The sequence below is a fragment of the Sphaerodactylus townsendi genome, linkage group LG03, assembly GCF_021028975.2.
Source record: "Sphaerodactylus townsendi isolate TG3544 linkage group LG03, MPM_Stown_v2.3, whole genome shotgun sequence".
Taxonomy (NCBI): Eukaryota; Metazoa; Chordata; class Lepidosauria; order Squamata; family Sphaerodactylidae; genus Sphaerodactylus; species Sphaerodactylus townsendi.
Genome location: NC_059427.1, coordinates 172,009,509 through 172,027,385, shown reverse-complemented (window position 1 = coordinate 172,027,385; position 17,877 = coordinate 172,009,509). Strand labels below are relative to the sequence as shown.

General features: G+C 44.6%; 1 protein-coding gene across 4 annotated transcripts in view; it reads right to left on the bottom strand.

The window, feature by feature from the left end:
* Window positions 1-529: 529 nt before the first annotated feature.
* Window positions 530-17,877, bottom strand: part of RHOT1 (ras homolog family member T1) — a 79,475-nt gene continuing 62,127 nt past the window's right edge. For 3 of the 4 annotated variants that reach the window (XM_048488211.1, XM_048488212.1, XM_048488209.1), the window contains one exon: window positions 530-1,673. In XM_048488211.1, the coding sequence (XP_048344168.1) occupies window positions 1,556-1,673 (118 nt within the window). In that variant the 3' untranslated portion in view covers window positions 530-1,555. Of the gene's footprint in view, window positions 1,674-5,606; window positions 5,751-17,877 lie in introns of all 4 variants that reach the window. The other variant, XM_048488210.1, reaches the window with a different exon arrangement.

The window sequence follows — 17,877 nt, the reverse complement described above, 5'->3', positions numbered from 1 at the left end:
CAAGCACTTTGGACTGTTGCACCCTCCTGATTTTGAGACTGTCTGTTTGGACATTGGGAAGGGCTTATTCTCATTGCCAGCTTGGCCGCTTTGCTTCACTTGTATGTTGTACAGCTGTATGTTTACATGTTTTAAAAATGTGTTTATAATTGGATACACTGTGATCGTTACACAGCCACCGTTTAGCACCTATTGTTATTTTGACTGCTTCAGGATTGCCCTTCACTTATGCTTGCGTTTATTGTTTTAGCCCAAATGGAACCCAGCGCACCCTCAAGACTAAGTAGAGATTTTACCCCAAGGAAAGACAATTATGGTCTCAGATTTTTTTTGTTCAAATGATAAGTGACCCCTATCCACGGGTCTTGTTGAGCATTACAGGGATGGCATAGATTTAAGAATGACAGCCTTTTTGTACACAAGTCCTTCCTAACTTCGAAACAACATCCTGCACATATTAAAAAATAGCGACTGAGCATGATGGACAATATACTGCTTCATAGCTCAAGAAGAAGGATTCAGAACAGAGCACGTTACAATTATTTTATTGAAATACCTGAAAAGGCCAGTGATGGAGAAAAAAATAAGGTTGACAGGAGGGAAATCCATTTGTAACCGTTCCTTGATCCTCCTCTTCCTCTTTTTTTTTTAAATGCCATCTACAGATAATCCCAGCGGGGTATATGATGGGGTGCAAAACCATGCAACTAATCTACCACCAGAAGAGTAAAGCGCTGCGTATGGTTTCGGTTTCACACAGCTTTCAGGAGAACAACTTTGTAGAAGTGCGGGGATGAAAACACGCTTTTGTGAATTATAAACAGTTGTAATATACAAATCCACGGCCCACGGGATCTGAAAGGGCTCCGAAAACACAAAAGAGGGGAAAACGATCACAGATGGCTCCCGGCAACAGATGCCGGCAAGCTGCTTGACAAGATTTGTTTCTGTTAAATCCAAGGGGATGCCCCGTCCCTTCCGCCCACCCTGTTTTCTTTGCCTTATGGCACATTCAGCTGTACAACGCAGGACACAGAAGCATCAATCTAAGTCAAGCCTGCCACAGTAAAACACTTCACTGAAATCCGATCGTGGGTAAGTTTGCAACTAAAAGAGAAAAAGGAGCCACGAGGACTTTGGATGCCTGTGAAATAAATAACCACCTGGTGATCCTGGACGTAAACTTTGGTGAAAATAAACTCTTGCTCCATTCGAAATGTCAAAGAATGGCATATCTCATAACCATCTCACTGCCTTGTTATATACAAATGATATTTACAGTAATTCCCTTTTGGCCTTCCAAATTTAGCTGTTTGTTTTGTTCTGTTAGCCACTGTAATGCAAAAAAAAAACCCCTCCCTTTCTGTGACCTATGCAATACTGCAAGTTAGAACCATCATTTAAAACCATCTTATCCATGAATTACAAAGAATAAAGTAACTCGCATATATAAATATTTCTAGCAGATTTAGAATGTACATAAAAGTTTCTCTCTCCCACCGCCCCACTTTAAGGTATTCCACTCCCCCCCCCGCACAACGTGCTTCCTTCCAGATCATCGCTGCTTTAGTAGTGCTTTGTACATGGCGAAGCCCAAAACAGCGAAAACTGTAGCACCGAAACTTGCACGAAGCCAAAAGGTAGAGCTCTTGAGGTCTGCTTGCGTCACGTGCCTGCAATTCGAAAAGGATTAAAAACAAAGATTTGTTTCGTTATGGCAACATCAGAACACAACCCCCATATCACTATATGTAAATTTGCTTTTGGAAAAATATCACACTTGTCAGTTTTAAGCCAGTTATATAAACACAGCAGGGAGATCTGTACTTCTCTTCAAGACTTAGGGTTGGACTCCGTTGCCCTGTCAACTGAGCGGCATTTCAAGAAACTTTCTCTTCAAGTTTTTTGTTCTTCATGACCAGCCTTGGACTATGGCAGTGGTGGCGAACCTATGGCACAGGTGCCAGAGGTGGCACTCAGAGCCCTCTCTGTGGGCACGCGTGCACAGAGTTCGTCATGGGGGGGGGGCGATAGGTAACCCTGTTAAGTGCTGTTAAACCCCACTGATTTTCATGGGAAGAACTAAAGCACAATCCTTTACCTGGGAGTAAGCTCGGTTGCTGGCAACAGGGCTTGCTTCTAAACCCTCCTAGGGTCGTGATTCACCCGTTGGAAGAGTAGCATAGTTGCTTCAAAGCAAAGCCACTGACTACCACCAAGCTTACTCCCGAGTAATGCGCGCCTTGGAGCCAACTGTTTTTTCTAAACTAAAACCTCAGTATTTGGGTTAAATTGCCATGTTGGCACTTTGTGATAAATAAGTGGGTTTTGGGTTGCAGTTTGGGCACTCGGTCTCGAAAAGGTTCGCCATCACTGGACTATGGAGTCAAATCTGAATATGCTGATGCAAACGTCTCAAGCCACTCTTGCATGACTTGGGCCTTTTCCTCACATGACGCTTACACTACTTGGAAGATGTTTTGATCTCAACATTTGTGACGTAAACTTGTTTGTCTGCACTCCCCTTCTCTAGAAGTTGTTTCCTGGTTGCCACGTTTTTTTTCCCATGCATGCACTAGCCATGCTTTCATAGTACTGCTGATTTGTTGATACTAAACAAGGGAGGGGAGGCGTAAAAATGATAAATAATAACTTTTAAGAGAGTGGGTGAAGCTGTGAGGTGAGGAATCAAAAAAAATGTCAGAGCAAGCAACAAAATTGAGGTTTGGCGACTGCAAAACAGACCGTTGAAAACAGTTTGTGGTTTGGGCGGGAAAAATAAAACATTGCAATATGATCGCACTCTGAGGGAAGCCAGCTTGGAAACATTTCGGCGAAAAGTAACACTATGAAAGCGTCTTCAAATATAATGGAGAAAGGGTCTTTTGGAAACGTTTCCAAAACCGGGGGCAGGGGGGGACAGCCCAGAGCTCCACGGAGGAAACATTTTATTTCTAGCCTGAAAATGTTGTAAATAGCCTCTGCGCAAAAAGGCCTTGTGCGATTTCAACTGTGAATTAAATACAGATCTGCAGATAGCTGCTTGGCCAATGGTGAATAAGAAGAAGAAGAAGAGTTTGGATTCATATCCCCCCTTTCTCTCCTGCAGGAGACTCAAAGGGGCTGACAATCTCCTTGCCCTTCCCCCCTCACAACAAACACCCTGCGAGGTGGGCGGGGCTGAGAGAGCTCCGAGAAGCTGTGACTAGCCCAAGGTCAGCCAGCTGGTGTGTGTGGGAGTGTACAGGCTAATCTGAATTCCCCAGATAAGCCTCCACAGCTCAGGCGGCAGAGCAGGGAATCAAACCCAGTTCCTCCAGATTAGATACACGAGTTCTTAACCTCCTACGCCACTGCTGCATAAGGATGACTACTAGACAAAAAGGCATGGGAGGCCAGAAGAGAGTTTCAGGCTTGAGACGTCATACGTTACTTACAGTAGTAAGTTTGAGCAGGGCACTAAGTAATATTTGTGTATTTCTTTGCAGGGCTGATTTAGTAAGTGACGGCACACTAAATTTCTGTCAATAAGTCAGATGATAAAGTCTGGAAAAAAACAGACTCTGTGGGTTGGTTATGCTTGAGGGAGAATGCAGAAATAATTTGGCTGGAACTGTAACGGAACACAAAATTCTTTCCTGGACCATCAGGTTCCATATTGCTTTTGGGCTTTTGCTGCCATCAGAATTGAGGCTGGCATGTTGAATCTCTAGAAAGAACATGTTTGCAAATGCTTGAGCTCTCAGGGCTTCGGCCATTTCAAGTGTTAACCAATTTCCATGCAAACAGGCTGCTTTGAAGTAATGAACAGACAAGTGAGTGATATTTTTCTAAGAGCTAGAGCAACAATGACCCACAATCGTCTTCCTTGTTATAATCAAACACAATCAGGGTTGGTCCTAGATACAGTCTACCCCTCCCCCCATCCACTGATTCTCTACCACCCACCTCAGAAATGCTCTTTTGCCATGGAGGCAAGAGATTAAATCACAGTTTAGTATTTCAAAGGCCTGCAGTTTGCCAAAACCATGTTAACACCAGCCATGCAAAATACCCAAACAGTGGGTTAAAGAAGAAGAGTTGGATTGATATCCCCCCTTTCCCTCATGCAAGGAGACTCAAAGGGGCTTACAAACTTCTTAACCTTCCCCCCTCACAACAAACACCCTGTGAGGTAGGTGGGGCTGAGAGAGCTCAGAAGAACTGTGACTAGCCCAAGGTCACCCAGCTGGCGTGTGTGGGAGTGTACAGGCTAATCTGAATTCCCCAGATAAGCCTCCACAGCTCAGGCGGCAGAGCGGGGAATCAAACCCGGTTCCTCCAGATCAGAGTGCACCTGCTTTTAATCACCATGCCACTGCTGCTCCATGGCTTTTGGCATCTTTCATGTAACTGTCTTCACAGTGGCTCTGCCCTATCGTGAGGGGCAGCGTGCCTCATCATGGACAACTACAAAATTGTCCTCTTAACGTTCCCCGTCCAGAATTATCTAAACTTCTGTACGCTGACTGCGCAACTGCGGGGCAGGAAAGAACAAAACTGGTGCCTGGATGAAAAGACAGTTGGAACCAGATGCAGGGGCATCTGCACCATGACACTTCTGTACCGTGGCAGAGGTGACCCCACCCATAACATCTAACAGATCATTCACATCGCTGTGCTATGAAGTCGTGATGGGGGCTGCATGTTAGGACCATGGACAATGACGTTAACGGAAGAAAACAAAGTGCAGCCAGAGAAGCATGGATATGGTGAATGAGGAAAAGCCACAAGAAGATAAAAGGCAAGGCAACCAATTAATGACTCCACCCGTCCCCCTGCAATCGTTTGTGAGCATGCTCAGCTAGTCCTCACCGTAATAATGGTGGCTTATTATAACAAGGCAGATACATATTTTTCAAGCAAAGATAACTGCTGAGGCTTTAACATTTCTCAAACTTGAGTGTTACAGGACCAATTAGGAAAATCCTACAGAATAGGTATAAGTACAATGAATTTTCAAACATTCCAGATTAGAAATAACAGGAGAACTTTGACCGAATCCTGTGTACACAACACCGTGTCAGATACACTTCGAAACGTGATGTAGGTTAAACTACTATGCTTCTTCATACAAAAACAACAACAAAACCCCCTGAAGACTGTGCCATCATTACTTCACCACAAAACAGCAACAACAACTGAGACTACGCCATTGTTATTTTGCCACAACACACCAAGCTAGATTAAATTCTTTTCCAGACGCTTGGGCAACAAAACATCTGAAGGGCTGCAAATTTCTGGTCTTCCCATGCAATATTATGAGCCGCCATTCCATCAACAACGCAAAGTGCAAAACCAGCAGCCAGCAGCCTCTAGATCAGGGGTGACCAACCTATGACGCTCCAGATGTTCATGGAGTACAATTCCCATCAGCCCCTGCCAGCATGGCCAATTGGCCAATTGGCCAATAGATTGGCCACCCCTGCTCTAGATCTTTGTCCTAGCAGGCTCCGATCTTGAAACAGCACAAGTGAGTGTGCTTCTACTGCGTGTTAGTCCTAAAATCTTAAGAGCAAAGTACATGTTTTCTTCGGGGGCAGGGAAATTAGTCAGGCTTGTGTTACCTGTCTTCAAGGAACTGCGGATCGAGGGATGACTCCATGAAGATGGAATCTTCTACAGCGCTGATGGCGTGCACCTGGTGAACAATACTGCTCTCCTCGTCTGGTAACAGGATGGCACCCAACTCGCCTACACGGGCTCTCAACCTTTTTACATGCACACAGTTGGCAAGTTCATAGCAGGACTCAAAATGGCACACTGCACACCAACCAGGCTGACATTCAGCTACCAATCTATTGCTTAACTAAGAGGCCTTGTGCTCTTATGAGCCTGTTAATAAAGTAGCACATACAACTAATAATGAGCAGAGAGGAAATATCAGCCATCCCCAGTCAAACATACTGACCTGCCAAGCAACAGGAAAGCCAACCTTTCTGAGATGGAAGGTAAATCAGTATACTGCAGACACACTTAACTAAAACATCGGCTAAAATTAGAAGGGCCTCAATTATTTAGTTTCTTCGGGTACATCCATTTTAAGGGAAAAACTTTTTTTAAAGGCTACTGTGAAATTAAACAAAACAACTAATTATCTTTCAGAATAATTCACGGGATCTAAGATGTATTTAAAAACTTGCACTTTCCAGATTTAATTAGAAGATGGCTGCTAAGCCCAGCGGTGCTCAACCTGGGGTTCGAACAACCCTTTCACGGGGGTCACCTAAGACCATCGGAAAACACATATTTCCGATGGTCTTAGGAACCGAGACACAAATAATTTTATGGTTGGGGGTCACCACCACATGAGGAACTGTATTAAAGGGTCACGGCATTAGGAAGGTTGAGAACCACTGGCCTAGACTATACCTGGGATGTGAATTCAAGCATTCTGAATGCATGAACCAATATTAAAAGCAGCTGCAGCAGCTAGCTCTTAAGACTCCAGAATTTCTGTTCTGTTCATACACAGTTTATGAGAAATGTCGAAATCACTGCACAGGGCTCATAAGCCTCAGTAATCTGTTACTGCACTTCTCAACTCTAACTCAACACTTCTAAGCTCTTAGAAAAGTTACTCTCCACTTTAGCTTTATACTTTTCTGGAACTGGGTCATCAATAAAATGACAGGGTCAGGACATGCCAAAAATGAGGATATAAAATAGGGACATGCCAAAAATGGGGACATATCAATGCTGCAGTCATATCCGCCAATGGAATCGTGTACATGGGCTGTATTCCCTTTCTAAAAACCCCATAACTGCATTAAAATACAGTGTTTTAATTCCCCACTTGTGATTACTGAACGTGACTAAATATACTAGACAAGTTAGCAAGGTTTTTCATTCGCTACATGACTAAGCAGGTTATAATTCACTCTTGGGTCATACCGCTACTGGATTAATAAAGAGTTAGATTCTGGCATCTTATTTATTCAGAATCCCAAAATATCTACTAACTTGCAAGATGACTTATCAAATATCTCTGAAGCAAATATACGACTATGCATAATTAGTAATTTCATCACTGAGGCAGTAAAAAAGCCTCAGCTGGTGAAGCCTATCTAATCGTCTATTTCTACTGCAGTACATAAATTTTGTTCAGTCAACAGTAACAAGATAAATCATGCTTCTCCTTTTAAAAAAACAGGGAAGGAGTGCAAGCATTTAGTAAGGTCTCGAGTTAAGAAGATATCTTTAAAGTCTTATAGACGATTGTTTTGCAAGGGAAAAACACTCTCTTAATTCTACTTTTAGTTAGTGGATTCATCATTGTTATTTCAGGGGCCACAACACTAGAGGTGGAGATACCAGGGGGCCGGGGGGGGGGGTGTGCACATTGCTCCAGGCGTGCACCTGGGGCGTGCGGGCGGAAAAATCTCCCCCCTCCCTGTGGCACCCCCCACACACACTTACCTTTGTGAAACAGTGCAGGCTGGAGAAGCGGCCTGTTCCCTTCAGGCTGAAAATGGCCTGGTGGGAACTACACTTCCCAGGAGATCTTGCAAGCCCCAGGGTCTCATGGAAAGTGTAGTTCCCACCAGGCCGTTTTCAGCCTGAAGGGAACAGGCCACTTCTCCAGCCTGCACTAAGGTAAGGGGGGCCCGGGCGCTATGGGGGGGGCGCAAAACACAGAGTGCGCACTGGGCGCACTCTGGCCCAGCTACGCCTCTGCCAAACACTGGTCCAGATCAGAACTTGGGTGGGAGGCCACAATGGGAGGCTGAAGTTACTATGCAGAGGGAGGCAACGGCAAACCACCTCTGATTATCCTGTGCTTGGAATGCCCAGTGGAAGGGGTTGTCGTGAGTCAGTTGTGACTCAGCGGTACGTTCTTCATCAAGACCAGTGAAGGACAAACCAAAATGGTAACTAAGCCCAACTCAGTTTTGGATGGGAACTAGATAGTCTTTGCCAACAAGAGGCAAAACTCCCAGAAGCCAAGATGGCCAGTGGCCAGAAGGACCTGAGCAGCTCTATTCATTATTCCTCCCAAGCTTTTAGTGTTTGCAGACAAAGCAGAAAGAGTTGCATAGGGGCTCACAAATTTCTGCATGCTATTTATGGGCAGAATTTTAAAATAGCAGACAGTGACATCACTAACTTGCCACTAAACGAACGGACCAGCTGCGTATGTAATAGCAAGATGGATAGCAATTCACTTGAACAAATGTTGGGCAGAATTCTGGTACGTTTCCATTCATTCCAAATGGTAACTATGGAATGGATTTTGACTATACCCTCTTCCATCAAAAGATCTCAGTGTGGTCAGTCATGGTGTGGTGGAAGGGAGGGTGGCGTGCTTCCACAGGTGAAAATAGTCCCAAATGTCCTAGAGGATTAAAGATTCATTTTTAAGCACAGCCTTCGTCAAAACCATCATTCTGTGCACTATTAAACATGGTAGTTTGATAAAAGAACATTTATATTTCCCTGAACTATTATTGGCAAAACTTGCCTTTTTCAAATGGAGACCTTCCTTTCTGTTGAAAAAATGGCAGATGGAACAGCAGCAGGCTTTTCAAACTCTGCAGAGAACTCTCCTTGCTGTTCTTTCAAAGATGTTTATGAGTAAATACATGTAAATACCGTGTTTCCTCGAAAATAAGACAGTGTCTTATATTAATTTTTGCTCCCAAAGATGCGCTATGTCTTATTATCAGGGGATGTCTTATTTTTCTGTGTTCTGTTCGTCGGGCATGCTTCCAAGCAAAAACTTTGCTACGTCTTACTTTCAGGGGATGCCTTATATTTCACACTTCAGCAAAACCTCTACTACGTCTTATTTTCTGGGGATGTCTTATATTCGGGGAAACAGGGTATATATCTTTTTTATTAATAAATGAATGAACTTTCTGTTAATAAACCTGTTTCTGTTGTGTATAAAAATGTTTTGTTTTTGTCCTTTTTTTGTTTTAAATGAAAAATCCTTGTTGCTTCAACAACATCATTTGAAAATCTCAGTCATCTGGAGGGTCTGCTTCCTATTAAGAAGCAATTGGTAGACCTGGTCTCTGCCCATCAAGAACAAATTCTTCACAGGTTGAGCTGTATTTATTTTGGTTAACTCAGAGAGGTTCGTATAGTTGTGTGCGGTGCAGAATCACAACCAAAATATAGACGGGGCAGAACTTATAACTTTATTTATATTACATTGATATCCCGCTTTCCTTCCATCCTTCCAAATGGCGGGCGCAACAAAAAGGAAAGTACGATCTCTAAGGTGGGGGTGGGTGGGGGGAAAAAATGAAACGTAACTTTGTGGGCCTCTCCCTGGCCTCGATCACCTACAAAGTGGTAAGGGCATTTCCTCCCCCCCCCCATTCAAACGGAGCAGGGGGGCAGAACAAGGCAGGCACTGGGACCCCCAAGGAGCATTCCACTACAAATAAGGTCCAGGAAGAAGTGCTGGATGAATTTAAAATTCTACTTAGATCTTTTGGTGGAAAAGGGAATAGAAGTTAGTCAATGGAATGGCTGCAATTCAGAGATATCCACTATCCCTTTCCTCCTTTCAAAAACCTCTCCTACCTCTTAAAACTCTTTCAAGGAGAAGGGAAACTGTATTCTATACAAAATCCTTCTCTTCCCCATCTGGAATTCTGGTGCTGATCGACTTTTGAAATCAATGCAACTTAAAACGGTCTGTTTTTAGAACAAGATTGGAAAAGATGCGCCTAGCACCGTGGTGGTGAACCTTTGGCACTCCAGATGTTACAGACTACAATTCCCATCAGCCCCTGCCAGCATGGCCAATTGGCCATGCTGGCAGCTGAAATTTTAACCATAACATGAAACAATGTCTGCTAACATCTGGAGTATAAGATTTCCATAACTACCTAGCATATAGTCAGAGGGCACATGACTAAGGGGCTGTGGTCAGTATTTTGACTGGCAATCCTCTGGAAAATGCTACGCATGCTACCTTGAAGTCCAGAATGGAAGGAAAGCGGGATATCAGTGTAATATAAATAAAGTTATAAGTTCTGCCCCATCTATATTTTGGTTGTGATTCTGCACCGCACACAACTATACGAACCTCTCTGAGTTAACCAAAATAAATACAGCTCAACCTGTGAAGAATTCGTTCAGTTGAGGCCAATTTACTGGTGGTCCCTGGCCCCTCAATGATGCGGCTGGCCTCCACGCGGCCCTGGCCCCGGCCTGGTGGAACACTCTTCCTCCAGCTGTCCGGGCCCTGCGGGATCTTGGTGAGTTGTTCCGCCGGGCCTTTGGAGAGACCAGCCGCTGAAGGTGCCCCCCCCCCTTTTGGCTCTTTACATCTGGGCCTTTTTCCACCTAATGGGACTCGCCGTCCCTCCCTCTTGGGGAGGATTTAAAAATGGGGTTTTGTTGGACGCCTCTTATTATTCATACTGCTGTTTTTAAAGATTTTAGTAAATATATTTATGTTGTACACCGCCCGGAGCCCCTTGGGGATGGGGCGGTATAAAAATCTAAATAATAAATAAATAAATAAATAAATAATGACAAGTGCACAGGATGAAGGCAACATGAACAAGAGCTGGCAGACATATTTGGGGTCCCAGCCACTCAACAGTGACTGGCACCCGTGTATCAAGCAAACATAAATCGTTATCTGTGTCTTTTGTGGATATGAATTTGATTAGGATGCCAATAAAAGTAGATCAGATTCAATATAGTCCAACACCAAGTCAACCCCATGACTGCACATCTTTGCAGGGGGCTCAGAAATAACCCTTGGTTAGGTTTTTAGTGCCTTCTGTATATTATTTGTGGGGTTACCTATTTTACAAGGCATGTAAAGTAATTGTATTGTACAAGTATACTGTGAGCCTGCTTCAGCAGGAGAGAGCAGTGTATTAAAGCAAATAGATAATAATAATAATATTTAAATTCTCCGTCTCCCATCGCATTAAAGGGAAAAGCCAAGATAAACAGTGACTTTCCTTAAATGTACAAGACTGAACAGAAGGCAACGTAACATGATATGCCCAGATTTTGACAGACAGATGTCTTTGCAAGATCTGAGAAGAAATACACTGGAATCTGCAAGATTTGACCTGTAATCCGAGAATGAACACGCTCAGGATAACTCACAGCACAAAATGCTGAGAACCTGATTTCTTATAATTTGTTTATACCTCTCCAGCATTTTGCATTGCAGCTCATTCCCATGAAACTCAAAGCAAAGGAGAAACCCTTCAGGTCTGCTAACCTTGCGTTTTCTGAAAAGTCTCCCTAACAGAAAATTCCCACCTTCATAGGGGCCTCAAGCCAAAATAAAACGCTGCTAACTACACAAGAGGAATGAGATGAATGACTTCAAGCCAGTGAAGCAAAGGCAAAAATTAAAAAATTAAAAAAAATCAGCTTCCATCATCCACAGAACATACAGACCATCAAAACGCAAATCACCAAGCTGATGGGATGAAAACACACGCGAGACGAATGAGAACAGCTCACACACAAATGCTGTTTTTAACACGAGGAACACGAATGCAGCAAGAAAAGTGTAAGTGCCAGCCAGACAAATGAACACGGGCACCTAAAGGAAAGAACAAATGTAAAACACAAAGAAATCCTGCGTGGCTTTAAGGCATGTCGTGTACAGTATCAGAAAGAACCCGTTTCAAGTCAAGTCACGAAAAGAAGCATTCCGGGGCAGTTCAAACCAACCAACTCGTGTCCCACAAGGGGATTCGCTTCTGCATTTTAATAAACTTCCCTGGAGTGACCGATCAGCTGCCCACAGTGTTATAGGTGCAGTTGCTTTAAAAAAAGTTTCTGAAAAAGGCCTTTGGCTCAAGGTCAAAAATTCATAAGACCATTTTAAGATGCCCTATGCAGATCCATGAAGAGCCGCGTGGCGTAGTGGTTAAGTGCTTGCAATGCCACTCACACGGTCAGGAGTTCGAGCCCCCTGTGGGTCAGATATCCTGGCAGCTGGCTCATGGTCAGCTCAACCATCCATCCATTCCTTGGTCGGTAAATGAGTACCTAGCTCAATGATGGCGAACCTTTTCGAGACCGAGTGGCCAAATTGCAACCCAAAACCCACTTATTTATCACAGTGCCAATATGGCAATTTAACCTGAATACTGAGATTTTAATTTACAAAAAAAAGTTTGCTCCGAGGCACGCGTTACTCGGGAGGAAGCTTGGTGAAGCAACCGTGCAACACTTCGAATTGGTGAATCATTACCCTAGGAAGGTTTACTCAGAAGCAAGCCCCATTGCCAGCAACCGAGCTTACTCCCAGGTAAAGGATCGTGCCCAGGCCAGCCTAGATGTGTGTGTGTGTGGGGGGGGGGTTGATTTTCTGCCCCCTTACATGATGTACTCTGTGCACGCGTGCCCACAGAAAGGGTTCTGAGTGCCACCTCTGGCACCCGTGCCATAGATTCGCCACCACTGACCTAGCTCATAGCTTGGGGGTAAAGAATAACCAGGGAAAGCAATGGCAAACTACCCCACAAAAGAGGCTTGCTTATGAAATCACTGCTCGCAGTGGTACCCCAGGGTTGGACACGACTGAAGGGGAAACTTTACCTTTTTTTATACGGACCCATTAGATCAGTTCTACCTATTTAAAAACCGGCGAGGCTCCCAGGCAGATCTGTCCCAACCAGAGACTGTTTAGTGGTTTAACCCTGAGATCAGATTCTTTTCTATGAACACAGACCACTTTCTCCTAAAAAAAACCTCTCATACTTCATGTCTCTTTCCTAGCAATAAAATGAAGAGTTAAGATTGATACCCTGCTTTTCTCACCCATCAGGAGTTTCAATGCAGCTTACAAACTCCTTCTCTTCCCCTGTCCATAATGGCACCTTTTGAGGTCAGTGGGGCTGAGAGAGTTCTGAGAAAACTGTGATTAGCCCAAGGCCAACCAGCAGGCTTCCTTGCAGGAATGGGGAAACAATCCTGGTTCTCCAGATTAGAGTCCACCACCCCCAGTAACTACACACCAGCCTCACTTGGGTGCTAAAGGTTTATATCCGGAATGGGATGTTAGATTGTCTTCTAAATACACAAATCAAGAGCTCTCTGTGGCTCTCTAGCCCGTAACTGAATTATCACACCTCTCATCGCTCCTTGGGAAAAACCTCTGTGTCGATTACCCACAATGCCAAGGCAAATTAAGGTTAAGGTTAAAACGGGCCACACAGTGAAACCTTGGCAACTGGGAAGGTTTCAAGCAAAGATAAATTCAGATTGCAACTATCTCTCTTCACAGGAGGCAAAGTCAGCGTTGCCGGCAACTGAAATGTGGCCTGGTGCTGGTTAACGCTCTGTAATGGTGCACGTCCAACATACGCCGTACCAGCGAATGAGAACCTGCAGTGATATCACAATTTGGCTCATGCAGGGGAAAAAAATAGTGGGTGCTGCTTCCTGAGGCCCAGTGTCCTGGAACATCGCTAAAGGAATATACAGAGGAGCCTCGGTTTTCATTTTCCTCGGTTTTGGTTTTCATCAATTTTTTCAGTGAAAAATTTGTCTCGGTTTTCATCGATTTGCCTCGGTTTTCATCAATTTGCAGTATGGTGCAGGGGTTTGTGGAGAAAAATCACCCGGACAGAGATGTTGCAGGCCATGTCTGCAACTTGTTTAATGACAATGTCTTGCCCCATTTCAGACAAATCTTAAAGAGGCGTCAGAAACAGATCTCTTTGGACAGCTTTCTGGTGCGACATTGGTCCACTGGCTCTGAAGCTGGTCCTAGTGTTATTGTTTGCTACTGTTTTCAGCATTAAACACTATGTTTATTCACCAAAAAATGTGTTTTTGGTATGTTTTTTGGAGTGCCTAGAATGGATTAATTGGATTTACATTGATTCCTATGGAAAAGGTTGCCTCGGTTTTCATCGGTTTTGGTTTTCATCGATTCTTTTCATCTCTTAGCAGTTGCTGCATTTCAACCCTGTCCGAAATTTGCTGTGTATTGCTTTATTACCTGTAACCTTCTTAATCATTTGAATCACTTTAATCATTTTAAACATTTTAAACAGATGGTATTATTGTAACTCTTGTTGATTAGCCGCTCCTTGGAGAGGCAAGAGATACATTTTTTAAATACAGAAAAACAGGACCATCTCCAATCTCTCTTCCAGATTCCCAGAAAGATCACTGAAGTAGAAAGAAAGCAGGGACCTGGTAACTATACCATAGCTACATTGTCCAGCAGGAAGCTCTGAGTGAAGATGAATCTGTCAATAGCCTCCTGGGCACTGGAGTACTAACCTTTAACCATGAAAAACTGCCGGTTATTGGCAAAAAGATACCTACAGTTCTAGCAACACTGGCCAATTAATGTCTCCACGGCAAGTTTGGAAAAAGACCATCAAAACTCAGTGGCTGTTTCTGCGTGGCCACCCTGGGGGTTGGGTCGTGCGTTACATGGCCCCGGTAATTCAACCAACCGGAAAAGGACCCGTTCGCCACGAAGCGGTCCCGGTAATCCAAAGCTGGAAGACAGCGCCGTGGAGCGCTGTCGCCCGATCGACCTACCTTCTCTGCGACCGTCTGGCGCGTCGCCGAGGCCAGGGGACAGGCCCCCCTGCCCTATACCACTTAACCGCTCCAGAGTCGCAGGGCAGGGGGCGGTCCCCGGCCTCGGCGATGCGCTTGAGCGGTCGCAGAGAAGCGTAGGGTTGATCGAACAAAGAGGGAGGATAGGCGCCTTCACAGCTGCTGCCGTTTCAGCAACTGGTGCAGTCGCTGGAAGCCGCCGTTTTCCAAATACCTCGCTCGGGGAGCGAGGTGGGAAAATGGCAGCTTCGCGCCGCCGGGGCGGAGCGAGGGCGGCGCTGCTGTGAAGCAGTTGCACCCCCGCATGCGAACAGCTCCCTGGGGATGGTGTTTTTGCCATCCCCAGGGCGCTGTATTTGGCCCGTGCGGAAAGGGCCAGTGACTCATAAATGCAGCCAGAGAAAGGCCACTGTGGCTGTGTCGATAAGAAGGCTGATTATAATATCAGGGAGAAATCATGAGGCCAAGCAGGGTCAGTGCAAAAGGTGAGGTGGGGCCCTTGGCTGGCAGTGACTTGGTTCAATCCCTGAAATGGAATTCGGAGCTTTTAAACATGGAACCCAGGTCATCACACAAGCCACCATAGGCTCATTTTACCACATGCACATCATCCTTGTTTTATATTACAATGGAAAAAAAACCTATATGATGTTCATTCCCATTTACCTTGATTGTGATATGTGATTTGAAATTCCTGGGGAAATTTAGGATGAGGTCCGTCACAAAACCTCTGGAGAAAGATTGGCCTCTTTTCTGCCCCAATTTAGTCGACAAATGTTGAATAAATACCTCTCCCCTCTACAACAGGGGGCAACAGCCAGTCTTTTGCTAACTGAGCATCATCTCTTCTTGCCTCTTCTGTCACTTGCAACCAAAAAAGTAGGTGTAGAAGAAGCAGCAAAGAAAGTGCAGAAGATGACTGGAATAGCCTGCAGAGGGACTGGAGCTGTGTTCAAGCTGTGCTCTTTTTAGTCTATGAGGTGGGAGCGCCTAATGTTCCTGCCCAGAAGAGAAATATTCCCTTAGCAGCTCTGAGAGAATTAAGGAGGAGGAGAAGGAGCTTGGATTTATATCCTGCCTTTCTCTTCTGTAAGGAGACTCAAGGCGGCTTACGAACTCCTTTCCCTGCCTCTCCCCACAACAGACACCTTGTGAGGTAGGTGGGGCTGAGAGAGTTCCAAAGAACTGTGACTAACTCAAGGTCACGCCGTAGGAATGTGGGAGTGCTTTATTATTTATTTTATTAATATTTATTAATTACTATATTAATGCCTTTCTTCCCATCAGGGGACCCAAAGCGGTGTACATCATTCTCCTCTCTCCTGTTTTCTCCCCACAACAGCTCTTTGAGATGGGTTAGACTAGAGCAGGGGTCTGCAACCTGCAGCTCTCCAGATGTTCACAGACTACAATTCCCATCAGCCCCTGGAGGGCCACAGATGTTCATGTTCATAGCCCTGCTGGCAGGGGGTGATGGGAGTCACAGTCCATGAACTTCTGGAGGGCCACAGTTGGGCACTCTTGCCCAACCAGGGGTCTGCAACCTATGGCTCTCCAGATACTCATGGACTACAATTCCCATCAGCCCCTACCAGCATGGCCAATTGGCCATACTGGCAGGGGCTGATGGGATTTGTAACCCATGAACATCTGGAGAGCCGCAGGTTGCAGACCCCTGGACCAAAGAATATGTGACCAGCCTAAGGTCATCCAGCAAGCTTCCATGGCAGAGAGAGGATGCGAGTCTGGGTTTCCCAGATCCTAGACTGTCAGTTTAACTGACAGTTTAACCCTTCAACCATGCCAGCTCTCTAAGCCTAGGCTAGAACTCTTCTTCCTGAAAAAGCTTCTGTGCAGTGAACTTTTTTTAATGAGGAAACATTCAATCACACGAGTCTTCATTTACAGTTCCAAGCGGCCATGTATATATTTATAAGAACCAAGCCCAAGGGACGAGAGAATAGGAGTTGCTTGCTATTTTTACCAATTCATCTCTCTCTCTCTCTCTCTCTCTCTCTCTCTCGAGTGCCTCTCTCTCGGGGAGGGGAGAAATGAAAAGGTGGATGTACAGAGCCCAACTAAGAAGGCAGAAAAACTTCTGAGGGTCAATGAGAAAGCTGTGGTTCCTACTATTCGAGTTTTAGAGTCAGCTTATCCAGTTCCAAATCGGGAGGGAGGGGGATGTAGGAGAGTCTTTCTCAAAGGTAGCTTATCTCCTGCTTTAGAGAAAATATATTTTCCATTATATTAATCAATCAATCAATTAACCTTTATTGGCATAATTACACAGTAGCAAATTACAGTAACCCCTTTATGCACCATTGTTGATGACTAATATATGTGATATATATGCTGATATGTGCACCCCTTTAAACATCGAGGCCCCTGCTGTCCCTCCTTTAGGCGAATTTTAAATTACGGGACGCCATCTGTATTTTTATCTACATTTTACTGTATTTCATGGAAAGGTTATAATTTGAGCGCTGCTTTTAAATTAAGGACCAGTACTATAAGTACGGAATTATCATGGTTTATTGTTTGTATTTCTGTTGTGAACCGCCCTGATCCCTCCGGGGGAGGGCGGTATATAAACCGAATAAATAAAATAAAATAAATAAATAAACATAAACATAAAATTTTTGCTACCGGCTCTAAGATCTCCTTACAATCTTCGTTCAAAAGGAATATGAGTATTTGGTCATCAGTTTGCTCTTCAAGACCCATCAATACAGGTTCTAGATATTTGCTCCTAGGCCTGTTATGGGGGGGGGGCTGTGTCCATTATAAAGGGGGAGGAATCCAAAGATAGAAGGCACTTCTGCCAGTGGGACCCAAATTCCCTCCCCGCAATCCTAGCCCACTGAACTTCCCGATAGGCTGCTCAAAGGTCACACCAGACCCCCAAACAGCTTGAGGAGTTAACTGGGAGTCTACAATGAAAGAGAAAAATCAGCAAAAAATAAAAACATTAAATTTTTTTTTAAAAATCATATTACCACCCACTGCTGAAAAATTATCCTCTGAACACAACCCATTAATTGGAAGACATGTTTTATGATGTAATCCCTGGGGGGTCTTCTCTACCCCATGAAAGATCCGGTCCGTGGCCCTATTCTCAGAAGCAGAGGCCAGCTGGTGAGTACTAATGCTCTGGCATAAAATGACCCCAGAGGCCTCTGAAATGAATCTGTGCGATATGAAATCACAGGACTTGCTTCCTACTTAAAATTTCCCCCAAAGCAGTTAATACAAGTGAAACCGGCAAACTACGTAACATGTTGTAGGGCGAGATCACCACCTCAGACCTTCTGACATTCC